The sequence below is a fragment of the Euleptes europaea genome, chromosome 13, assembly GCF_029931775.1.
Source record: "Euleptes europaea isolate rEulEur1 chromosome 13, rEulEur1.hap1, whole genome shotgun sequence".
NCBI lineage: Eukaryota > Metazoa > Chordata > Lepidosauria > Squamata > Sphaerodactylidae > Euleptes > Euleptes europaea.
Window position 1 is genome coordinate 40,358,091 of NC_079324.1, and position 26,665 is coordinate 40,384,755.

Here is a 26,665-nt window from a genome sequence, read left to right on the forward strand (position 1 = left end):
AAATGGCAAACACAAAGCCAAAATGAAAGGGAGGTATGAGTAAAAATGATTTTGTATTACCTCTGTTTAATCATCCAACATTTATTGTGCTTCGTGAAAGATACTTGTGAAATTGACTGATGACTAAATCCACTTCCTTTCTGGATATGCTAACCCCTGAATACTTCACTGGAGATGTTAAGCCCTTTCCAGGAGACACACTTTAGTAAATATTCTCTGGTAGGAGTAGAAATATTGGATAATTTTGGATTTACATTCAGAGACTCTGCTGTTCTTGTTTACCTCTTCCTGGATGAAATAAATTGAGGTTGTGGGAGAAGGGGTGGCCATGCAATCCTGTGCCCTGAATACTGGTGCATGACCCCCATGGCACTGACATAGCTGCTGTCTCAGCAGTGAAAAGATTTTTTTAAAAAGATACTACAGGGGTGTGGGTGTGTTTCTAAGTGCGCCAGGCATCAGACTACAGAGTTGCAGCCCTATGTTGGTTTGTATAGTGCTTAGGGATGCTGTGATTGGGTGCAGGTCCAAATCAGGGCCTTGTGCACCTGGAAGCTGAGTTCCCAGCAAAAAAATTGCAATAGAAAGTCCTCATGGCAGAACCCGAACAAGACCAAGGACTTTGTAATGCGTAGACTTTGTCACGTGTAGGTGCAAAGTGTCCTTAGTTGGTATCCTAAACAACGCCATGGCAGAAGACAGTGCCAAGGGTTGTTTTTTTTCGCTGTCACTGAGTTCAATGGGAGTGTTTCAACTCTGCCAGTGCTTTGGGTAACTTAAGGATGTGAGCTAAGGGAGCTTAGGATATCGGCTAAGCTCTGCTTTCTCCACACCACACCCTGATCCTCCATCTCCTCACCTTATATCTACATCCCTCCTTCTCCATCTCTCACTCCACATAAACACATGAAGCTGCCTTCAGAGTCCCTTGGTCCATCAAGGTCAGTACTGGCTACTCAGACCAGAAGCAGCTCTCCAGGGTCTCGGGCAGAGGTCTTTCACATCACCTACTTGCCTGGTCCCTTTAACTGGAGATGCCGGGGATTGAACCTGGAACCTTCTGCATGCCAAACAGATGCTCTACCACTGAGCCACAGCCCCTCCCCAATAGATTCCACCCCCCTTCTATTTTGCCTTCTAGTAACTCACTCCCCTCCCTTTCTAGATCAGCATTTGGCTCTTCGCTTGTTGTGATGACAGGACATTGCAACATTGAGGTGACACATCTGCACATCACTGAGTGTAATGATGAGTCTGTTGGGCTGGGATCTGGAAGACTTGGGTTCAGATCCTCACACTGCCAGGAAGCTCGCTGGGCCTTCTTTGACCAGTCACTTTTCTCTCAACCTGACCTACTTCACAGGGTTGCTGGGAGGACAAAATCAGGATGACAGAACTATGTGCACCACCGTGAACTCCTCGGAGGAAGGATGGGATAGATATTGTGCTATGTCTATCATTTGCAGCTGGATTTTCCTGTATGGACAAGCCAGATCTATTTGTGATTGCTCTAGGCAAGATCCAGCCGTGTATACCCTGAATGGGAATCTAGCTTTGCATTAAACTGCCTGCAGACCTCCCCCTCTGACAGTAGAGGGGGGCGGGTAAGAGATCCTGGTTCAAAAGTTACAAGAAAACAGGGGACGGCAACGTCTACGTTGTGCACAAGAGCAGATTCCAACCGGTATACATGGCACCTAACTTTAGACTTGGCTCCTGGCAGGTGGAGGGTCTGCACCAGGAACCGGGAGACCCCCAGCCAAGCATCAGTGAAAGAGACTCAAAGGGGATCCCACCCAGGGTTGCTTTTTTCTCTCCAACCCCCCCCTTAATTGTCCTGCAGCCTTTCCGTGCCTCCTTCCCCCACCCCACCCCACCCCGACCCACCGCAGCCCCTTCCCTACGAGCGCTGGCGCCTGGCTCCGAGATTGGGATCGAGGGCTGCCGCAGTCGCTCGCGGAGAAACCCGATCTGCGCCCACCCTCACCCCCGGGGCCTCGGCTCGGCTTCCCCTACCTGCTCCGCAACAGTTAAAGACCCGCCGACGGGGGGGTGGGGAGGTGGGGGGCGGCGGCCGCTTCCAGCCCCCGAGGGGTCTCCTCCTCCTCCCCCCCACCCGCGCCGCCGCCGCCACATGTGATGCGCGGGGGGAGATCCGGCGGCCTCTCTGGCGGCAGCCCCGTCGAAGGAGAACAAAGGCGCGGCGCATCAAAGGATGGCTCCCCCGACGCCTCTGCTGGCCGCCCTGCTGCTGCTGCTGCTGCCGCCGCCGCCGCCGGAGACCTCGGCCCTCCTGGCCGCCCGGCGGCCCCCCAGGCACCCGGCGCCGGTGAGTTCGGCGGGGCGGGGGGCTCGTGTGAAACGCCCGACACGTGTTGAGGCGGCCGGGCGCGCAGGAATGGTCTCCCGCCGGCCCCCTGCCGGATCGTGCCCTCTCTGAACTTTCCCCCCCAACTTTGCCGCTTTGGGGCATCCTCCTGCTCCGGGGAGGGCACAGGCGGTCGCATCCCCCCCCCCCCACGGCTGCGTCCTGCCAGGCAGCGGCGGAGCCTTCGAAGAAATTTCCCTCGTGAGAAAGGGCGCGCGTGCCCTTGGCAACCCGCTTTCATGGAAGGTTTTGTATTGGATTTGTCACTCTCTAGATGCACATTTTCCCCATCTGAATTCTCAAAACTCTGCATGGCGGCTTATTGTTGAGTTTTGAGAATATGGATGGGGGAAAAGTGCATCTAAAGAGCGGCAAATCCAATGCAAAACCTTCCATGAATAAATGGCCAGACGTCTTCCCCACCGACGGAACTTCAGCGTTCCGCTTGGGGTTGCGCTCTTTCCTTTGTTTCTCTGCCGTGACAACCAGGCGCAGGAGACGGGGCGGCGGGGGGGGGCAGGAGTTTATAATCATAGACTCGGAGGGAACCACCAGGGTCATCTAGTCCAACCCCCTGCACAATGCAGGAAATTCACAACTACCTCCCCACACACACACACACACACACCACCAGTGACCCCCTACTCCATGCCCAGAAGATGCCCAAGATGCCCTCCCTCTCATCATCTGCTTAAGGTCATAGAATCAGCATTGCTTTGTTTCTATGCAGCCGCCTCCTTAGTCTAAGCATGAGGGCCGCCTAGAGCCAAAAGAGCCCCCACCCCCCGCAAGGATTCCTTTGGGGCCCCTTCACGCCAACCAGATCCAATTCCAGCGCCGGAAGAAAGCGAACGTCCAACAATTCCGTGGGCCCCTCAAGTGGCCAGAAGGACCGGCATCTTGTCCCCCTGGCCGCTGCCCCCCTTCCGCAGCCCTGCTAAAAATAACTTTGTGTAGCTCTCTCCTGGAAAGAAAAAAATAATGAGCTGCTCCTCGGTTTCCCTCTTCCTCCTCTCCCCGGCAGCTGCAAATTCTCTCTCCCCTCCACCTCCCAATTCCTGCTTTTGAGTGAGCCGGACTTTATGCACCAGCAGCTGCCTCTGGTTTTGCTGCTGGGCACTAATATCTGGGCAGGAGAGAGGTTTTGCTGCCAGGAAGCTGCTTTTAAAAATGGGATCCCTCCATCTGAAGAAAGAAGGGGGGATCCCCATCTGTGAAAACTTCCTTCTACTCCAGTTTTGTTTAAAAAACAGACTCCCAATCAAATGTTGTTAACCTGCATCTTGCCTCAGTGCTTTTAATTGACTTTTAGAAAAAACCAGTTTTGTTGACACACCAGGTAAGTTCTAGCTACCGGAAAGCCCTACAGACTTCCTAGTTTGGAAGGGTCATTAGGCTCCAGTTTTGTGATTTCAACTGACTAGGAGAGAGTGTTTTCCTAAGGGAAGAAATCCCATCATAAATGCTGGAGTTTGTTTTATTTTTTCTTAAACAAAATTACCTGGCCTTTCCCACTCATGCTTCCACATGACATGCATGCTAGATGCTACATATTGCTTTGATCACCTGTGCAAATACAGACCTGTGCACGTTGGCGATGGAGCTTCCACATGTGGACTTCACTGCACACTTCCCCCCCCTCAACTTTCCCTTTCCACATGTACTCTGTGTGGGCTGGGGGGGGGGGGGCTGCCGTGGCAACACACACACTTTTTTAAAAGATACTTTTCTAAACCCTCTCAGTGCCCCCCACCTACAGAGGGTTAGTGGGTGATAACCAGAGTCAGGGCTGTTTTTTATTGTCTGCTTCTAACTGGTGACTTTTATGTTAGACTGATAGATGTTGTTTTATGCAGTTTTTATGCCACTGTCTTGTTTTTATGGCTTGGTTTGTCATCAATCATTCTTGTTGTTTTTATGATTTTACCGTATTCTTTTTTACAGCAGCCTTGAGCAAGCCTGTGGAGAGTCGGCCTATAAAATGTTTAAATAAATAAAACAATAAACCAAATTTAAAAACACCTCAACAGCGAATACCTGCAAAAACATTTAAACGAAATTAAAGCGCTGGTAAACAATACACTCTTACAACATTTTCTAAAATCCAGGAGGGAGGAGCCCTTCCTCATTTCTTCCAGGAGCCTCTTCCAAAGGGTGGGAGACACCACAGAAAAGGCTGGAAAAGCTGTAATAGCCAGACGCTTGCAAGCCTTGCTGGCAACTTAGAGCAATATTACAAGTTGCAGGGCTGTCATGGGCCTTGTCTGCACATACATCAGAATGAGATGGCCAAGTGGTAAGGTTGTAGAATAAACATACCCTCTATGATACATTAATAATTCCCAGGAGTATTCCGAGAAATACTAGGGTTGTGACGAGGCAGGCAACGGAAAACCAACCCTTGTCTTGAAAACCCTACAGATTCATCATAAGTCACAGGTGACTTAAGGGGCGGGGAGTAGAAAGCTAGCCCAGCAAGGGTGAGGCTAGAGCAGTGCTCCTGAAACAGGGGTCAGTTAGGGTACTCCAAGAGTTCTGCAAGCTCCTTGCATTTAGGGCACCGCTCAGTACAGCTGAGGCAGCTGGGCATGAATAAAACTGCAAAGGGTGAATTAAACCTATAAACCATTATTTCAAATGGTTATTTCATTTGGTTTGCCATTATTTATGTTAACTAACAAACATGTTAGATTTCCCAACAGGGTCAGTCAGTACATGAGGGCTTTGGTCATTTTCTTTGATGTAACAGATTTCTTCGCTTCAATTGCAAATATTTTAAAGCAGAGATTAAAAAGGAAGCATTGCAGGAATCAAAAGAGCAGAAGACTAACTCCATGACAGGCCAATTAAACCATATTTTGATTGATATCTGTGACATTTAGGAGCAGGCATTGGTGTGGAGCTCATCTAATTCAAATAATTCAATTTCAAATAAGCTCATCTAATTCAAATATATAATCTGGGCCTCTGAAGATTTCTCTTATTGTGGCTATTTTCACTGCAGTACTAAATCAGAAGTGTGAGGGAAAGTCCTCCAAGAGAGATCCTAAATAGCATGTGACCAGGGGCTGGGTCACACCCATTGCCATTTTGGATTGCTGACTCAACTACTTCCCAAACTGCTCGTTGAGACCAGCAGGATTCAGCCTCAGGACTGGTATAGTCCCCATGTTGTTTGTGAGCTTCATAGCTGACACTTTGAAATCCCTCCATGTGGGATTTCTTAAGAAAATCAGACGATGCGTCAGAACTAGTTCTGGCCTCACCTCATAAACCATGAGTCAGAGTTATGTTTTGTAAACTGAGACCAAAGCTGTTTCAGATTCATGGTGATTACTAGAATGCTGTATCAACATCTTCCATGCTGCTGACTCCGCATATCTGCTCCATCACACAACCCGATGTTTCCTGTATTCACATCAGTGTGGCTCACTGATATACCAACTGGAACAACTGTTGATATAGTCACAGGGGAGAAAGAATGTATCTTCCCTTTGAATTATCTGATGTGCATGATAATGTCTAGTACTAGTAGCATCTTTGAAGTATCTCTGGGCTGATTCACACGTTTTAGTGTACATGAAGATTGCAGCCATGGGGAAGCAGTTGTTTCATTGCTTTTTGTAGGTGTGTGGGGGGGAAATGGTAAACTTAGATATACATTTCTAAATTGAAATAATGACTATAGAGTGCAAACTGCAGAGTTGCCCTTCTCTGTAATTTCAGTAGATGATGGCCATGCTCGTGTGCTTTGGGTTAGATTTCAAATGGTAAAATGTTGGAGAAACACGCACAAGCTTTTTGCTCATGGACGTGCCAGGCTGAACTCTTTTCAGATAGTCTCCTGTTGTATGAGAGCCGGTGTAGTGATTAAGAGGGGTGGTTTGGAGCGGTGGAGTCTGATCTGGAGAACCAGGTTTGATTCCCCACTCCTCCACATGAGCAGCGGAGGCTTATCTGGTGAAGCGGGTTGGTTTCCCCACTCCTACACACGAAGCCAGCTGGGTGACCTTGGGCAAGTCACACTCTCTCAGCCTCACTCACCTCACAGGGTGTCTGTTGTGGGGAGGGGGAGGGGATTGTAAGCTGGTTTGAGTCTCACTTAAGTGGTAGAGAAAGTCAGCATATAAAAACCAACTCTTCTTCTTCTATAACTCCTATGTACCATAGCAATTATTCGTGAGCCCAGTCCTCTCAGCATCATTTCGGACCCCAGTTGAGGATGATGAAATGAGTTTCAGACATGGGCATGGTGCACCAACATAGACAACTAGCTGACAGGAGTGTAGTGAGCGCCAAGGGATTCACACGCTTCTCTAGAATGTGCATTAATGGCCCTATTGTGGGGGAAGCAAGAGGATTACATTTGGGAATGGGAATTCCTCTCTGTAGGAAATCAGCCAGCATCACAGAATTTATGAGCATTTAGAGGGCCCAGTTTGGGTGGTGCTGGAGGGGTGGTATAAGGCATGAACACATGCTGCCTTATACTGAATCAGACCCTTGGTCCATCAAAGTCAGTATTGTCTACTCAGACCAGCAGTGGCTCTCCAGGGTCTCAGCCAGAGGTCTTTCCCATCACTTACTTGCCTAGTCCCTTTAACTGGAGATGCCGGGGATTGAACCTGGGACCTTTTGCATGCCAAGCAGATGCTGTACCACTGAGCCACAGCCCCTCCCCAATACTAACAACTCTCCAGGGTCTCAGGTAGAGGTCTTTCACATTACCTACTTGTCTAGTCCATTTAACTGGAGATACCAGGGATTGAACATGGGACCTTCTGCATGCAAAGCAGATTCTCTACCACTGAGCCATGGCCCCTCATTGCACGGTACTCATTGCAATTTCTCCTTTCTGTGCAACAAAATTACATGTGGAGCATCGAGCTCTGTATAGACCCCTCACTCTAGCAGACTCTCTTTAGTGCCAACTAGGTAGTTGAGTGGCAACATATGGCAGAGGTTTTTTGGTTGGCAGCATTGAAAATTACAGAATGCCTTACTCATAAGGTATGGCTGGCAACCTCCTTTGCAGCCTTTCAAAAGACAATGAAACTCCAACTTCTGCACTTAGCTTCCAGCCTGCAGACGGTCGCCTTCCGGTGACTCACTTAAACTACGGGCTGCCCCTTTTGTTCTCTGTCAGCATTTTCTCTTCCCAGCAGTTTTCCCAGCCTGTTTCCTGAGGCTATTTGTCTAGCTTTTCATCCTCATCTTTGCTGTCAGACTCCAGGACTGACAAAGCCGGTCATTTGGCAACGACAGAGACCCATACCGTAACATTTATTTATAAATTATGTTATACTGGATTACTGCTGGAGAAGCAAGTTAATGAAGCTGCAAAAAAAATGCTTTCTTCCAACTCTGTCTCAGCCAGTCTGGCCTCCTGGATACATGGTACATTAACATCAAGATGAGATTGCTATAATGCACTCTACATAGGTCCTATTTTAAAGTCAACATCGAGACTCCGGTTGGTGCAGAATGCTGCTGCTTGGTCAAGAGCTATGCAGAGAACGTGTATTACGCCCACTCTGCAGTCACTCCATTGGCTGCCCATCAGTTACCAGGTTTAATTCAAGGTATTGGCTGTCACATACAAAGCCCTTCATGGGCTTGGACCCTCATATCAGCAGGATTGCTGCTCCTGTTGTTCTCTTCCACAACAGCTTCACTCATCTGAGCAGCACCTTCTGCGGTGCCCCCATGCAAACAGGCAAGATCAACAACCACCCATACATGGGCATTCTCTGTTGTTTTACCCCACCTTATGGAATGGGTTGTCTGATTAGGTCAGTAAGACTCCCACTGGCATTCTGCAAACTATGAAAACTGAATTATCAGCAGGGCTTTTTTAATACAGGTATTAGGGGTATCAGAGTAGATAAAATCAATGATTAAAAAATGAATTTTGAATTTAAATCAGATTTTTAAAATTTAAATCAGATTTTTAAAATAAAATTATATTTAAGGGGAAAAATCTAAGGATAGTTTTCTATTTAAGATACATTATAATCCAAAGGGTATTCATCATGAAATAAGGATTCATTTTTAATTATGTAGCATGAGGCTGTTTGAATGTTTGCAATGTTTAAATATTTTGATGAATGAATTCCATTAATCCATTCACAATGTCATGCTCTTCCAGAGGTTTCTGTAAGATTGTTTTGGGCAATTTTTCTATCTAGAAGATATCAGAGATGCTTGGTTTTGCAGTTCTCGAAACTGAATTTGTGCCTGCAGAAATAACATCTCTGCTTCAAAAATGTTATAAAATAAACACAGAGTTGAGAAAAAGACCTTAATCCCATTTGTTCCTTTGCAAATCTATCTGCACAGAATCAACTCCCATACCTCATAAGTGCTAAATTGGGATCTTTATGTGTATAGCCTGTTTATCATATTATTCTTTCCCTGGAGGAGAAAACCTATAATGGCAGCAGGCCGTAAAAGATACCCAGTTTGGGAATATTTTAATGAAGTTCCTCTGCCTATGGTTAAGGCAGGAATGCGTGCAAAATACAAACACTACACCAAAGAAATGCAAGGCCTAGTGGCCTGAATGAAACAGCATCATGAGAAGTGCTGTTTAGATAGAAAACCATGATTTAAATCTAGTCGTACTGACTAGTGATTTAAATCCTAATTTAAACCAAATCCACCCTTGAGGGCGGTACTTTAACAAAATGGTTCAGAAAGATGCTTTAGTACAGGGACTCTACTACTGTGTCTAGTACTACTGTCTATTACTGTACATATGATCCTACTATGAAATTTCTGCATCAGATAGTGTGTCATGTTAATGCTTCTGCTTTGTTTCAGCTATGTTTTAAATTTCTGCTTCATTTCGGATTTCTGCAATCCAAATCCTGTTTTACTGTTTATTGGATGTCCTATCCTGTTGATTGTATTGACTTTACACTGTGTAATCTGCCTTGAGTCTGAGCAAGAAAGGTGGACTATAAACAACATAAATTCATCAATAATTTCATCACCTTGCTTTTCTACCCAATGGGGGACCCAAGTAGCTCACAATATCATTCTCCCCTCCTTATTCTCTGCCTGGATGTTTCTTGCAAACCTTACAGGGGTCGCTATAAGTCAGCTGTGACTTGATAGCTACAAAAAAAAGTGGAGGATAACAACCTGATGTATGCTGCTCTGAGCTCCTTGCAGTAAGGGCAGAATAAAAATGTACTAAACAAACAATTATTAGCACTTAAACCAAACTATAGTTCCCACAAGTAAATCAAGAGCAGATGAACTTGTCTGGATCGAGTCAGCAGTCATAGTAGACTCAAGTTGCCAGTCCCTCTTTCTTTCCCTGTCTTCTTTCTTAAAAAAGAAAATGTCACAGCACCCCTTGCATGACCTACTAATTGTAGACCAAAGATTCCAAAGGCCTCTCACTTATAGATTAGCATCCTCTATGTCCCATTCCGTCCCCTAAGGCATTCCACAACTGTAACATACCTGGCAGAGGCCCAGAAGCCAGGGCTGTGTCTGGAGGTGTAATTCTGGTGGGTTCTCCATCAGCAGGAAATGCTTTTGCAAGTTGAAGTCTGCAGCAAGAGCAGCTGAGCATGCCCAAGGGCAAATCCCAGCTTCCTCCCCTTGTCTTCTTCTGAATGAACTGCTTATTGCTAAGTCTCCCCCTGAAAAGCCTGCGTTGACATTTCACTTGTTTAACCAGTTTCCCCTTGAGCTGGGGAGGGGACCATTTCTACTTCCTAATGGTAGAAGAAAGGGCATCCCATGGATACTTTTTTATCAGATGAAAGAACTGGGCCATTGGCACAGAGTAGATTGTTACTTTCTGTGGTTTTGAAAAGGGATTTTGCCTTGACCTTTGTATATTGCAGGGAGGGTTGACTGTTAACATGAGATCATGACTGGAAAAAGAAAGTTGGGACATCTCACAGAGAAAGGCAAGGTTATTTTCCCCTATTAACTTCACCCCTCTTCCATCAATTTATCTAATTTAACCCTTCCTTAAAACTTCAGATAACAATCATCACCAAATTTGTGGCATGGAATTCCATGAATTAATTCTGTGTTGTGTGTGGGAAGAAGTGCTAAACCACACAATCTGGCTCAATTAAAAAGCTTAACCTCTAACTCATTGCAATAAAAGCATTTTTAGTACCAAACTGCTCAGGAAGATGTGCTTTGTTGCATACAAAAAAATCATTCCCTGGAGCAACTAAGCAACTAAGCCCATTCAGGCATAACTAAAAGATATGTTGGTGTAACTGGAGGCATGCAGACATAGTTGTATCTGAAGAAGTGAGCTGTAGCTCACAAAAGCTCCTATCCTGCAAGAAATTTTGTTAGTCTTTAAGGTGCTACTGGACTCTTGCTCTTTGCTATTGCCTGGATTCAGTTTCACTTTGTTCTCCCCACTCAAGCACAGCATGCAAACAATAACATGAGGTGTTTATCCCAAGACTGGGTGTCTTCACCCTTCTGGTAACACCCAAACTCAAATCTCCAACTTGACCAGTTTCCTTTTAAAAGTCTATTTTGCCCAACCTGGAAAACGACAATTTATATGCCTCACATTACAAAGCAAAATCTCTGTCTTCTCCACTTTTCTGTCTGTTGTCTTTAGCGTTCTGAATTGTTCTTGGGAAATTTAGCCAGCCTGACTAGAGGGTTCAATACCTGAGAACTTTCATTAGCATGAAACATAAATACCCCTGATTAGCTCAGGTTCATAACCTCTGCCACTTGCATACTATTGATTGGTTTGTGTCCAAAAGGAGAGGCACCCATTTGCCCATTTCTGGGATGAGAAATGAGCAAATGAGGTAAACCCTTTAATCTGCTACTTTTCTTCTGTCCTATCTCAGACAAACTATTGGGCATAAACAAAGTCTTCTATAGAGATGTTTCCTTTATACCTCTCCCCCTCACATGCCAAATCTATGAATGTTTGGTGTCAATGTACCCAAAATGGCTAACTTTGCCAATGTTGCTGCAGGTGGTTTTATACAGGTCTAGTAGCAAGGCAAACCTTTTCTCCGTGCATGGTTGTTTCCATGCACTCCTGAAAAAATGTTCTTCGGCACATGTGGTTAGCCAGGTAAAGCACTGTGTCATTACTGACCCATGGGGTGACATCACATCATGACATTCACTAGGCAGACTGTGTTTACGGGGTGGTTTTGCCATTGCCTTTCCCAGTTGTCTACACTTTACTCCCAGCATGCTGGGTACTCATTTTACCGACCTCAGAAGGATGGAAGGCTGAGTTAACCTTGAGCGAGTTAGCATGGAAATATATCATGCCTAGTGAAAGCCATTTCATCACAATGTGTAAAACTGGCCAATAGTAGCCTGCATATCTATAGCAACAAGAGCGTCTCCTAGAGGTAGTGACTGCCAACATGGCTACATTCTCAAATTATGGTCAATCTTAAGACATGAAGCGCAATCACATTTACACCTCTCTTTTCTCCCCAGCTTACATCATTCACCCTTCTTCCATTTTAGCCTCACATCAACAGCCTTATGAGGCAGAGAGGGGTTGGCCCAAGGTTATCTAGTGAACTTCCATTGCAGCTTCCCAGATCCTACTCTATCATACTAGCCATGGAAGGTGTGTTTTATGCACCCCCTTCCTTTTTCTACTTCAAATAATTTTCATTTTGGGGGGCACCTACGTGAGGCTTTATCCAATGTGACCAGTCAATGGGTTATTTCCATATTTGACCTAAACCTTTTGCTTTGTTTTTTTTAGGGTGGGTCTCTGAAACAGAGCTCCTGGAAGGAACAAGATGAAAAAGGCTCCTCCGTCATCACTGCCATAGAGACTGTCAAAGGCTTCTCTAGAACACCCAATGACCAGGCAACCCAGTGGAATCCACCCCGCTGCGGGGTTCCAGATCTACCCACCCCACCCGGGAGCCGCAATACTCGGAACCGGCAGAAACGATTTCTACTGTCTGGAGGACGCTGGGAGAAGATGGAGTTCACTTACAAGTAAGGCAAGTCTGAACTCAAAATCAGTTGCTGTGGAATGACTCTGTCTCTGCCGTTCTCTCCACAAAGGTCCAGAGTTGTAGAAACATAAAAGGTGTGTTGTATGTACCTCTCTCTTCACACTTCTACCTCCAGGGATTCAGTTGGTGAAATGCCTATGGATTAATGCTGCTGGACACCTACAATAACCCAGCGAAGGCTGCAGACTCAGCACAGCTGAGGCTCCCTGAAGAGTTGCCAGCTGATATACCTGAGTAATAATGAAAGGGAGGGAGAGATCCCTTCCAGCATTAATCAGGAGTCAGGTAACAAAGGTTTGATAGGAACATGGGCTTCTTAAGGGTTAAGCCTTGTGAAATCCAAAGCTTAGGGAGAAACTTTCAAAAAGCACACACAAACTCTGTACAGTGCAATCCTAAACAGAAGTTATACCTTTCTAAGCCCATTGAAATAAATTGATTTAGAAGAGCCCCGTGGTGCAGAGTGGTAAGCTGCAGTATTGCATTCCAAAGCTCTGCTCATGACCTGAGTTCGATCCCGATGGAAGTCGGTTTCAGGTAGCCGGCTCAAGGTTGACTCAGCCTTCCATCCTTCCAAGGTCGGTAAAATGAGTACCCAGCTTGCTGGGGGTAAAGGGAAGTTGACTGGGGAAGGCACTGGCAAACCACCCCATAAACAAAGTCTGCCTAGAAAATGTCGGGATGTGACATCACCCCAAGGGTCAAGAATAACCCGGTGCTTGCACAGGGGACCTTTACCTTTAGAAGAGTGTAACTTTGTTTAGGATTGCATTGGTAGTGTCTTACGAGGGTCATTCTAGCAAGCACAGAAACTGTAAACCTCATTAGAATACTACCAAGATTTTCACACAATCCCAACTTTGATTCCTTTCTGCTGTGTCACAAATGGCACCAACCTACTGATAAATTGTGTACACTAATGGGGGAAAATATCTCCCTTGTAGAAACACTTTATAAAAAGCAACTGTGGTGTAGTGGTTAGAGTGTTAATTAGGATCTGGGAGACCCAGGTTTGAATCCACACTCTGCCATGAAAGTTTGCTGGATGACCTTGGGACAATCACATACTCTCAGAGAACAAGCCTTGATTACTTACCGTGAAGGCTCCTTCTGCTGTGGGATACGAAGGGCATCTACGATTAGGTGTTTCGGCTTCGCTTGCTTCAGGAGGCAGGACCTTAAAATTTTCACTCCCACTCCCTGTCTCCTGGGAAACGCCCCCTTTCTTCTTCAGTTCAAAACTTTCCGAGAAATTAATGGGCTCATATGTAAGTCCCCCAGGAAGGAAGTAACTTAGAAAACTGGTTATGAACAACAAGGAATAACAGTATGTACAGGTATGAGTCACGGCATAACAAGATAACAGAAGGCAGAGAAGGAAGTAACAGAACTAACGAAGTACTGCCTAACGTTAGAACAATCCCCCTTAACAATTACTAACTGATCCAGGACATCTGGGCGGGGAGATGCCCTTCGTATCTCAGAGCAGAAGGAGCCTTCACGGTAAGTAATCAAGGCTCGTTCTCGCTCAGAGAGAAGGGCATCTACAATTGGGACATACCAGAGCTATCCCCTATAGGGTGGGATTAGACATCCTGTAGTACGCTCTGGAGGACCCGCCTTCCAAAGGCGGCTAATTGTTGAAGGTTTCTGTAACCGAGACGCTAAGATGGTTTCTGTAATCTCTGGAGAATAGCCTAGGAACCTGTCCCTTTCAATGCCCAGGCGGTCAGTTTGTACCATCCTGGGTTGGGATGAAGGATTGGACCTTGATGTAGAAAATCTTCCCTGTCCGGTAGTCTCCATGGTTCCTGGGTGGACAGTTCCCTCAGGACTGGGAACCACGGTTGTCGTGGCCAATAGGGAGCAACAAGGATCACCGATGCCTGTAGACCCCGTATGCGGCGTAACACCCGTGGTATCAAGGGTAGCGGGAGAAAGGCATAAAGAAGCTCTCTGGGCCATGGAGTCACCAGTGTGTCCGTCTGTTCTGCTCCGCTCTGCTTGTACCTGGAGTAGAACCTGGGGAGTTGATGGTTTCCGCGTGCCGCGAACAGATCTATCTTTGGATGACTGAATAGTAGGGAGATCTGGTGGAACACTTCTTGGTGGAGAGACCACTCTGCTTTGTTCAGGGTTTCCCTGCTGAGCCAGTTCGTCTGCACATTCAAGGTCCCTTGAATGTGTTCTGCCGCGATGGAGGACAGATTGGCTTCGGCACAGAGCATCAACCGTCTGGCTTCCCTGCTGAGTACCGCAGAGCGGGACACCTCCTGTTTGTTGATGTGAGCCTTCGTGGCCACATTGTCTGTCCTGACCAGGAGGTCCACACCCCGGATCTGGGGCTGAAAGAATTTCAAGGCCTTTAGGACGGCTCTGGTCTCGAGGGCATTGATATGAAGTTTCCTTTCTCTGGAGTTCCATACTCCCTGAGCCGGCCGACCCAGGAGAGTGGCTCCCCATCCCGAGAGGCAGGCATCGGTAAAAATCTCCGTCGGTGTGGGCTGATGAAAGGTAGTCCGCTGGATAGGTTCTTGGGCTCCGACCACCAGATGAGGCTGGACTTCCCTTGTTCCGGTACGACTAGGAGTCTGTCTCGCTTCCGCGTGATGTCCTTTCGGTAAGTGTTGAGGAGACCCTGAAGAGGTCTCGCATTCAGTCTTGCCCACTGCACAGATGGGATGCAGGCTATCATCATGCCTTGGAATTTGGCCAACAGCATCAGCCAAGATGACTTGGCAGCGATCGTTTTCCTGGAGATGGTGCATTGGAGAACACCCACGATGCGGAGGTAAGACCAAACGTGAGTGCTGTGAACTGGTAATGTAGATGGTGAAACTGGAAATGCAAAAACCTGCGGTGTGATGGATGGACCGGGATGTGGAGGTATGCTTCCCTGAGGTCCACTGAGGTGAGGAAGTCTCCCGGTCTGAGGGCCTCTGAGATCGACTTCAATGTCTCCATGCGGAACTTTTTTCGATAGATGAATTTGTTTAGAAATTTCAAATCGAGAATGGCTCGCCAATTGCCGTCTCTTTTTGGCACCATAAAGAAGGTAGACTCCGGATCTTCTCTCCAGAAGAGGGACTTCTTCTATGGCACGGATGTCCACAAGGTGATGTATGGCAGCCAACGTTCTGAGTTGTTTTTCCTTGTTCATGGGACGTGGGGAAGGCACCACACGGTCTGGAGGGGTCCTGAAAAATTCTATTTGATATCCCAGAGACACTATTCTCATAACCCAGGGGTCTGGGTGGGTGGAGGACCATTGTTCCTGGAAATGTTTGAGCCTGCCCCCCACAGGCTGCAGGAGGGCGTCACTGTTTGGGTTGACATGGGGCTTTGTCCCCTCTATCTGCCTGGGAATTGGTGAAGCGGGAGGACCTGGAAAAGCGACCTCCCCTGCGAAAGGACCCACGCTGTGAGTTCCACTGGCCTCTTCTATTGTCTGGTCTGTAACATGACAGGGCATGAAAGGACCGAAAGGGAGTCTGGTTGTGATATTTGTAATCCCTGCTTAGGACCTTGGGGAGGGCCTTCTTTTTATCTTTGGTTTCAACCAAGATAGATTCCAATGATTCCCCAAACAACTTGTTACCCTGATATGGGTAGCCCATCAGCACTATTTTGGATCGGTGCCCAACCTGCCAAGGGCGGATCCACATGGCTCTCCTAGCGGCCACTGTGGTGGCCATGGCTCTGGCAGAAAAAACCATGGCATCCAATGAGGAGTCAGCCAAGAAGGAGACCGCTTTAAGGATTCTGGAAACCCCCTTTAGGGCGTTCCTATCGTCTTCAGGTATAAGCTGGCCTAACTTCCCGACCCACACCATTGCTGCCCTAGAAACTAATGCTGAAGTGATGGAAACGCTGGCAGCTAGTGCTGAGGCTTCATGGGAACGCTTACAGGCTAGATCCACCTTGCAATCAACAGGGTCTCTAATCATTACCTGGCCCTCTTCTGTAGCCAGGTCTGCTGAATGCAGGGCTGAGATAGGGGATTCTACTGTGGGGACCCGAAGCAGGTCGGCTGAGGCAGTTGCCAAGTTGTAAAACGTTTTGGTCATCTGAGGGGACCGTTTTCCCCCCAGAGGCTTAGCCCATTTGTCTTTAACTAGGCCAGTGAAGTAATCTGGAACAGGGATGAAACTAGAAGGGGAGTCATTCATATGGAAAAATTCCCTGGACCCTTTTCGCTTTTCAGTAGAGGGGATTGTGGCCTCCTCGGATAAATCTAAGGCTGCCAGCATTTTAGTCAATAGTGAAGGAAAATCATCAGCATTAAAAATTCTGTTTTGTTTATTTTCTGTACCCCCTTCCTCTTCACTAGAAGAGAATTCACCTTCCTCTCACTCCCTTTCCTCATCATCTGTGGAAAAGGGAGAGGTATCGGGCTCCCTCCAGCCAGAGAAGGAAACGGATTTAGCCTTCAGATCAGCCTTTGTAAGGCGTTCCTTGCCCTTTTTACTTTTGGCGCGCGAATCCACGCCCTTTCGGTGGCGAGGCGGGGAAGGTTCCCGCGAAGTAGATGGCCGCGGGAAGGGGTCGGGGAGGACAAACTGACCATTCTCAGACCTTCAGCAAAGGCATCCCTCACTAAAGCAGCCAGTTCTGCCCTTAAGAATTCCAGTCCACCCGCCCCCATAGGAACCGGCGGTGAAAGTACGTTACCGGCGGAGGCTTCTGCTGCTGGCCCCGGTAAAGCTGAAGCGGCGCCATCACGTGGAGTCGAAGCGGCAGACGCCGCTGTGTGCTCTGCACCGCGGCTTAGAGACGGAACAGCAGTAGCCGTTGTGTGCTCATATACGGGGGCTGGGAACGGAGCAGTCAGCGCCACTGTGTGTCCCTGAGCGCTTTGGAGCTGTGGCGGGCATGCGCTCATTTTCGGCACCTTCGGGGACTTGTGACCACGGGCGGCGGTGAGGAGGCGTTTCGCCGCTTTTCCATGCGCCGACCCAATTTTCTTTTTTTTAGATGCGGCTTTTTTATTCTTGCTCTTAGCGCCTGATAAATAGCTGAAGGAGGGCTGGTCCCCTTCTGCTGCCGGTCTAAGTAGAGAGGGATCCAGATCGCCCTGGACGATGTAATGGTCGGGGCGATCCTCCGCCATTTTGTTTTGGCGGGAGCTCACTACTCGATCACTACCCTCTAGCAATCCCTTATACCGAGGTGAAGATAGCAAAAAAGGGTAGATTAAAATAGATTAGATAGATAAGATTTGAATTAGGTAGATGAAATTTAGATAAGAAATAACCTTTAGATAAGAGAATAACCTTTCCTATAACTGCTGCAGAGAGCTGAAAAAAGATGCGCTCCCGATAAACGAGGCAGGAAAGAACTGGAGAAGAAAGGGGGCATTTCCCAGGAGACAGGGAGTGGGAGTGAAAGTTTTAAGGTCCTGCCTCCCGAAGCAAGCAAAAACGAAACACCCAATCGTAGATGCCCTTCTCTCTCAGAGCGAGAAGAACTATATTATCCACTTTAGGTCCCCGTTGGTGGAAAAAGTAAATGAAGTAAATAAATAGCCTTAGTTTCTGGTTTTATCTGGCTAAGGGCCGTAAATAAACAATCTGAATCTGGCCTTAGCAAAGACAGTAGTCTAGCAATTTGGAACTTTTATTATTCTGCATTTTACTTGAGAGCATTTGTGTGCTGCTGAATGTAAAAGAGATTCCATGGGTTTTACTGGAATTAGATATCAAATTCTTGTTCTGAGAGCCGTTCCCTTTCTTCTGTAACAGTTGCTCTAAGCTGAAATCTTTCCAATCCCTTTGAGAGTTTAGAAAATTTGAGTTGAAAAATTCATCTTATCAGTTTCTCACTTTATCCCTTTTTTAATTCATCTACTCTTTAAAAATAATAGCAATTAAACATGACCAATTTCTTTCTTGTCAACATAAAGAACAAAATTCCTTAAAGTCTTTTCTCCTGTCAATCTTCTGTTCCAGTACTACATTATCCTCTGTCCTGGTTTACAGGTACATCAATTATTGCTAATTCCAGATAGATACTAACTAGCTTTGTTAGTCTGTAGTAGCAAAATGAAACAGGAGCCTGGTGACACCTTAAAGGCTAACAAAATTTATTCCAGCAGAAGCTTCCATGAATCACAGGTTACCTCTTTAGATGCATTGAAGTGTGCACCCATTAGGTTGATGCTGTGATATTCACAACCTTTCTTTTATGGATATAAAAGCAGTGGCCTACTGGATATACACTTTAGTCCAACAGACAAAATGAGTGCTGACTCCTGAAAGCTTATGCTGGAATAAATTCTGTTAGTCTTTTTAAAGTGTCACTAGACAACTGTTTCAAGCTTGTCACCCTCTCACAGAATTTGAACAGCGGTTATATTCCAGATTACAAAATCGTTTAGTTTCTCACATCTACAAATACTCTAATAAAAACCTCATCTGGGAAAAATGAGAGCTTATGGGTACACTGGAATATTGATGTGGTTGCCCATTTTAAGGTAAGTGGCTTGCTGTATAGAATCACCACTTAAGATGGTGCCTGCCAGGCTCAAAAAGGTTTCTTGAAAAGTGTTCCACAGAGGGCCCCTTGTACCCTTGAAACTCAGCCATAAAAATCAACCTTGTCAATCAAATGCTGGAGAGTCAGATCAGAGGGCACCCTTTTCCTTGCCAAGAGGCACTGGAGTAAAGTTTACACTAACCAGGCTGCAATTTTCTGCAAAATGAGCATGATCATGGGACAGGATATCAGTCCAGACCTCCTGGCTTAAACATTCTTGAGCTTTGAAAACAAAGCCTTAGTCTTCGCCCTTGAAAATAGCAAGAACACACCTGGTTTGACACTTTAAATCCTGGTATTTTTAGAGCTGGGAAGTGACCACAATAGAGAAAGTAACACTCCAGGTGCATCTAGCTGAGGGAATGTAAACCCTGACACTTTCTTTGCTAAATGGAAATTGTTTCATAGGTGCTGTTGGAAAATAATCTGCTGGTGTATAACTACCAGTCAAATATTCTTTGTTTTTTTGGCTCAATGTAACGAACCTGTTCATTTATTTTTACTGTGTATCTAACTAAACTCAGTAGATTATACATTTGTGCACTTGTGCATTATTAAAATGATTAACAAGTTGTGTGCTATTTTATTCCCTATTCCTTTGCTTATTTGTACCTCCTGCTCAATATAATGCATGCCAACCTGCTTAAGGCAGCAGTCCTGGCTCCAACCAGAGCCTGTGCTTTTTCAGCCATGATCCCCATCCTATGTAATGGGCTCCTTGAAGAGGTAAAGGGAGAACTGTCTCTGGAAATGTTTAGGAGGCACTGCAAGGCTATTTCATTTGCTAGGGCTTTTAATGGAGTTTGGCTGCAGGCATTTGGAGGAGGCATTGCTGAGGGTTTTTTATAGTGCTTTGTTTCAGATTTGGATCTGTAAGCCACCTTGAGTCAAAAAGGAATGGTGTGGTATAAATACTGTAACCACTAAATAAATATTTATGCTTTTTAAGGGTTTTTATAAAGAAACAGTAAATGTTCACCAAAAAATAAAACATGCTAACTGTAAGCTAACCCTTTAACAAGCAATAACGAAACCCAGGGCAATGAAACATTACTGTCAGAGGGGAAATACATTAATTAACACCTGCATTCTGAAAACTGCCAGGCATGTCGTGTATTTTACTGTAAAATAGTTGCAGTGACAACGGTGGAGTGTGAAATATAGCTAAACTAGATGGTATGGAGAGCAGAGAGCCAGCGTGGTGTAGTGGTTAAGAGCAGTGGTTTGGAGCGGTGGCGTCTGATCTGGAGAACCGGGTTTGATTCCCCACGCCTCCACATGAGTGGCGGAGGCTAATCTGGTGGATTCGTTTCCCCACTCCTACACACGAAACCAGCTGGGTGACCTTGGGCAAGTCACGCTCTCTCAGCCCCACCTACCTCACAGGTTGTCTGTTGTGGGGAGGGGAAGGGAAGGTGATTGTAAGCCAGTTTGATTCTCCCTTAAATGGTAGAGAAAGTCGGCATATAAAAACCAACTCTTCTTCTGTTAAGTTCACCACACTTTCCTTGACCTCCCTCTACGCAATGCCTTTCCTGAAACCCCAAACTGTCAGTCTTTAATATTTGTCAGTGTCTTTGTAGCAACATAAATTCCAACTGGGGGCAGAAGGAAAGTGAGGGTGGCAGGAGGCAAGTAAAGAAAGGAAGCACAGGTTGGCTTCTGCAGTTCAGGAGAAGCTCAAGGACCTCCTACCAAACCCTCCTATCCTGCTCCAGCGAACAACTGGGTTCTGACAAGAACAGTCAGACTGAGGGAGATATAAGGCTGTCCTTGTCCAATAAACCTCCCTCCTCTTCTCCTGACTGCTCTTCTCCAAAGTTCATGCCCTTTTAGTTTGTCAACCACCACCACCCTTTGCTCTTGTGCTCTCTGTTGTAGAATCGTAAGGTTTCCTTGGCAGTTAGTGAAAGCTAAAGTGAGACAAGCCATCGCTGCAGCCTTGAAAGTCTGGAGTGACGTAACACCCCTGACCTTCACAGAAGTGCACAGGGGACGAGCAGACATTGTGATTGATTTCACACGGTAAGTGATATGATTTACAACTTGAAACACACACACTCCTGTTTTGGAGGAAAGCTTCAGTTCAGGAGGACCAGATGAAGCTGGCAAAATTGTTAGCACATGTTTGAGGAACACTTGGGTTTTAGCACTATCCATGTGATTTAAAACAGAAGAAGCATCCTGTGACTTCTACTCAACCATCCAGAAATTGCATGAGGGTCATGGGATGCTGCGTCTGACTTCACACTTTCTGGCATTCACTAGGAAATGGAGCAAAAAGTTCCAAAGATGGCCCAAGCCCTTTGGAAACCTCCAATGTCAATTTGAACCACTGCAGCTCTCTAGCCCTAACAATGTTCCTTCTCTCCTCTGCTCTACTTTATCGCTTTCTGCTTCACAAGCTGCTTTGTTCTCAGCCTCGGGTATTCTCCCCTCACTCTCCAGCAGGCTACTTCCTCCTCCTGATCCATTTTGTCTGAAAGGCACACGGCCTCCCTTTGTCCTGCACCTCCTTTCCCTACTCCAGCCATCTGCAAGTTGCTGTATGTGGGTATATCCTCTCTCCTGACTTGCTTTTTTCTGTGATCCTAAAGCCTTTCTACCAGCAATTATTCTAATATCCCTAAAATACCCTTGTAATATCCTAATTTGACATGATATCATTTGACTGAAATACTTCATTCTAAGCCGAGTGATGCAACCAGTCTTTGGCCCAGACCTCTGGGAATGAAAGGGATCATGTCTTTTCTCTAAGTTCTGTACAATATCGAACACATACCCAGTAATAAAAAAGTAACTGATTACAGTAATGTATAATTTGCCAAAGTCACCATGTGAACAGGCATATGCTTCTCTTCCAGGTATTGGCATGGGGACAACCTGCCTTTTGATGGCCCTGGGGGAATCCTGGCACATGCCTTCTTCCCCAAAACCCACCGGGAGGGAGATGTCCATTTTGACTATGATGAGACATGGAGCATTGGGAATAACTTGGGTATGTTGACTATTGTAACCAATGATCTGAAAAACCATGGTCTAATGTCAAGGAAAGGCCACAGTTGGTGCAAAGGCCACTTATGTGCACATACCACAGAAGAAACCTAGGCCTCCATCTGTAGATGTGTATCTAATGGCACCCCCAAGGTACAAACCTGCTCTTTGAGAAGGTTCACAAACCCATCCAGAAAAGTCAGGCTTCTCAATCCCTGATTCACTCCATCATTGATCAATAACACCTCAGCCTTGTCTGGATCAAGCTTCTATGTATTGGTTGTCATTCAGCCCATTACTGCCTCTAATATATTCAAGCAGATGTCCACTGACCCACCTGATTTTGAAGGCAGGGAGAAATACAGCCAACAGCATATGGATGACACCTTATTGTAAACTTTAGACAACTTCTCCTAGCAGATTCATGAACAGCACAGATAGTAGAACACTATATGATTCCATAGTACAAATGGCTAACATTCACTGATACGTCTCTCCTCCTTAAATCTGTCTAGGAAATAATTTCCTGTTAAAGCTGCCTAAGTTATATTTTGTAGCATAAGTCAATTATGAGTGAAGACATACTTTCTTTTTTTTCTGTCCTGGACCTGCTGCCCATCAATTTCATTGAGTAACTGAGTTCTTGTGTTATGGGGAGGGGGGGGGAGTTCTCTTATCTATTTTTTCCAACCACACATAGTTTCATAAATCTCTATCACATTCCCAATTGTCTTTCCCCCCCCAAAACTAAAAAGTCCCAGATTGTTTAGCCTTTCCTCAAAGGGAAAGTGTTGCTATTCAGTTATTTTGGTTGCCCTTTATGTGCCCCTTTTCCAGCTCTATCCTTTTGAGATGTGGTGACCACAGTATTCCAAATGCAACCAAACTACAAGTCTATACAAGGGTATTATGATATCAGCTGTTCTGTTTTCAGTCCCGTTCCTAATAATCCCCAGTACATAATCTGCCGTTTTTGCCACTGCTGCACACTAAGTTAATGTTTCCATTAAGCTATTAGCCATGATCTCTTTCCCAGCCAGTCACTGCCACTTAGTGTATAAAGGGGCCCTTTTTTAACCACACTATACACTTACTTAGGTAATCCAGTATGTCTCTCGATCCCTCTGGTTCTTCAGTCAGAACGGTCTCCAAGTATGTGAATTTGCAGCCCAAATTCAAACGATACTGTTGCACAGCACTAACATCCAGTCCCCCAATGGAAATGACAAATGCCTTCTTTTTTCTTCCCCTTACAGGGACTGACCTTCTGCAGGTGGCTGCTCATGAATTTGGCCACGTTCTGGGTTTGCAGCACACGGTAGTGTCCAAGTCCCTGATGTCTCCTTTCTATTTCTTCCGTTACCCATTGAAGCTGAGTGAGGATGACAAACAAGGCATCCAGTATCTCTATGGGAAGCCAAAATCTGAAATGAATATTGACCTAGATCAAGAGGAAGAGCCTTACCAGCCAGATATTGAGACTAATGAGATTGTCAATGTGCAGGTAAGCATTTTTGGCATATTGCTTCCAGAGGGGTATTTCCAACTTTTGCTAACCTTCAGAAGAATATTAGCCATAGCACCAAGAATACTCTGGCCACTTATAGTCTAGTTATAGAGTATCTTATTGAACAGCCGTTCAATTTCCTTCCTCTTTAGAGGTCCACCAGAGCTGCGGACTTTCTCTCTGGGTTGAGATTACAAGAATTAGGCTAGTTAATGATTGCTTTACTAGAAGTATTGTTTTTTCTAAATTCCTAATTTTCTAAATTCCTAAAGTTTTCTAAATTTAAAAGATTTTAATCTGCTTTTTGGATAGGTAGCCCCAACCTAAGTTCTCAGAATAGGGTGGAATAACAATGTAAATTAAAGGAATGCCTCTGATTTTCTCAGTCTATACAGCCTGATGCTTGTGATACAGATTTTGATGCGGTCTCCATGATCCGTGGGGAGCTGTTTTTTTTCAAGTCGCACTATGTTTGGAGGCTTCGGAATGGCAAGCTCCAGGCTGGCTATCCAGCCCTAGCATCTCGACACTGGCAGGGAATCCCCTCTTCTGTAGATGCAGCCTTTGAAGATTCTCTTGGCAACATCTGGTTCTTCCAAGGTAAAGAAAGGGCAGAAGTGGTAGGGCAATCCATCTCTTCCAAGAAGCCCAAAGCTTCTTTCTTTCTTTTGCAAACCACAATCTGTTTTAAGCAGAATAGATTTCATCAGGCTAGGTTATTGACTAGCACCATTTGTGGCCAATCCCACAGTTCCCTCTGTCTATGTGTGTATGATCTCTCTCACATAAAAAGTTCACATAAACAGACACAGAATTCCACCATCCCCCTGTACCTGTACACAAACACCAAGAAGGCTGTTTGCTGGCCCCTGCACGCAGCCTACTAATCTACATACTCAAAGAGAATGCTCTGTTTTGTGGGCCCACTTCACCAGGTCCATGAACTGGAACCTTAGCTGGCTGGTTCATATGGACAGAATGAAGATGTACAAGTCTCTCTGAGGCTTGGAGCCTGCAATTCAACAACCGAGTTGGACAAGGGTTGCGTGCAATATGGTACAAAGTAATTTCACGTACCTTCTCTCTTTCACACACACACAAACACATACTATGCTTACTACCCTCACCCCAGCCCATAACAATTGATTCTGTCATGGAGTAAATAGCTGTGCACTTGTCTTGGGTGGAGGTGCGACCTGTGGCTGTGGGCAGGAAAGAGAAGGGGCAAGTTGCTGTGTGCCTAGCCAAGATTGGGCACTAGCTTGACACAAGTGCCTACTCTGAAAGTGGCACATGCACCACTTCCCCTCCTCCCACAACACAAGGTCAAAGATCAGCATGCACAGTAAAAGCTTACAGCATGGGTTCTCAACAAGGGGGAATTCCCCCCCCCCAGGTAATTTTAGGGTTCGGGGGCGGGGAGATTGGGACCACTATTCAGCAAAGTGTGATGTCCTGTAGATTATGTACAATCTGTAAAATTGTAGTTTGTTTTTTATTTAATCTGCAACATTCAATAAAGTTTATGACTATCTTGGGAAGGGGGAAATTATATTCTGAACAATGGTGAAAGTGGGGAATGGAGCAAAAAAGGTTGAGAACCACTGGCTTACAGCATTAGGCCTGCCAGCCCCCTGGAGGATAGCAGCATGTACTGCACCTCCTTCACATCACATCCCAGACCAGGATGCCAAATGATGCCAGGTGTTCCCACTCAGAGGGGGGCAGTGGGACATTTGCTGGAGGAGTACAAAAGAATGAAGTGGGCTGGGTCCCCATGGACCACCACCCTGTAGCCACAGGCCTAGTTCAGCCATAGGCAGTCTTTTCATACTGGCCACCGACTTCTCATCAGCTAACATACTGTTTGCAACCTCCTTTTGAGTGCTGTTTTCCCCTTCGTCCTTTTTCTTGCCAGGTGTTCACTACTGGATTTATGATGGTGAGAGGCTCGTTTCTGGCCCTTCGCCTGTCACAGAACTGGGCCTTTCTTCTTCTCCTGTCCAGGCAGCCTTACTCTGGGGGACAGAAAAGAACAAGATTTATTTTTTCAAGGGAGGCAGCTATTGGCGATTCAGTCCCAGCACTAATCAGGTGGACAACATCTCCCCACGCAGAATGACTGACTGGAGGGGAGTTCCTCAGGAGATTGATGCCGCTTTTCAGGATGAGTTTGGTGAGTACAGACAGGAGCAGAGCCTGCTTTAGAGGGAATCAATGGGCATTAAGGAATCACCATGTCAGAAGGACCAACATGTCCCCTAGTCCAATCACTTAATTTCTCAAATACAATCACTAGGTCTTCTGATGCAACCCATTCCTCGGCATTTGCTCCTCTGAATTGTAATGGAATGTGGGGGAGGTGTTGCAGCCAAGACACCCATTGTGAGACTTTTGTCCCCACCCACAGCTCTTCCTAGTATTTTTGCTTGTTCCATACCACAGAACATCATTGTCACAGGGCATAGGCCAGAGGTAGGAATGGAAGGGATGAGCCCTATCATAGAGTGAAATCTTCCAGGTGCATTTTTTAGAATGGAATATCTATCTTTAGCAGCATTTGTATAAAAGAGTCGTGAGTCTCTGAATAGCTCTCAGCCAACCCATCTCCTTGTAGCTACTTTAGGCCCTACAGTCAGTTGTGCTGATAACTATGAAAGGAAAAATGCAACGTGTGAATCAGCTCTAAGCTCACCTAGAATTATAAGATCAAAACTGTACATATGAGACAGCGAGAAGGTTAAAGAATGCTGCCTTTGCCCCTATTTTTCTGACACTTTCTTCTTCTGGTCACATCCACAGGGTTTGCCTACTTCCTGAAAGGTCGGCAGTACTGGAAATTTGACCCTGTTCATGTGAAAGTGCTTGAAGGCTACCCACGAATCATCAGCCATGATTTTTTCAGCTGTGTGTCTTCCCCCAACTCCTTCAGATAGAGTGACAGAGAGGTCCTGCTGAGACACCGTCTTCAGCCAAGATCACCTTTTCTGACTGGAGAGAAGCTGTGCTTTTAGGCCACTACACTGACACAAGCTGGAATGAGCTGCAGTGGCCATTTACCTAAATTTGCACCTTGTGAAATCCAACAGAGTTCCAAGCACAGGGTTTGGTTTTGTTTTTGCTTTTGTATTATAATCTAAAAGATGGCCACAGCCTTGATGTTTAGTTTCTGATGTCAGGGAAGCCCACAAAGTAAAATTGGGTACCTTCCCTCACTTCTCCACAGTTATGTACAGTTGCAGAGTGCCACAAGCTTGA

General features: G+C 45.9%; 1 protein-coding gene across 1 annotated transcript; it reads left to right on the forward strand.

Annotated features, from left to right (window-relative positions):
• Nucleotides 1–2,192: 2,192 nt before the first annotated feature.
• MMP11 (matrix metallopeptidase 11) lies at nucleotides 2,193–26,412 on the forward strand. The gene is made up of 8 exons (XM_056859401.1): nucleotides 2,193–2,329; nucleotides 12,111–12,352; nucleotides 20,788–20,931; nucleotides 21,771–21,904; nucleotides 23,157–23,404; nucleotides 23,794–24,007; nucleotides 25,326–25,583; nucleotides 26,210–26,412. The coding sequence occupies exons 1-8, from the start codon at nucleotides 2,216–2,218 to the stop codon at nucleotides 26,341–26,343; spliced, it is 1,488 nt and encodes a 495-aa protein (XP_056715379.1). The 5' UTR covers nucleotides 2,193–2,215; the 3' UTR covers nucleotides 26,344–26,412.
• Nucleotides 26,413–26,665: the final 253 nt, after the last annotated feature.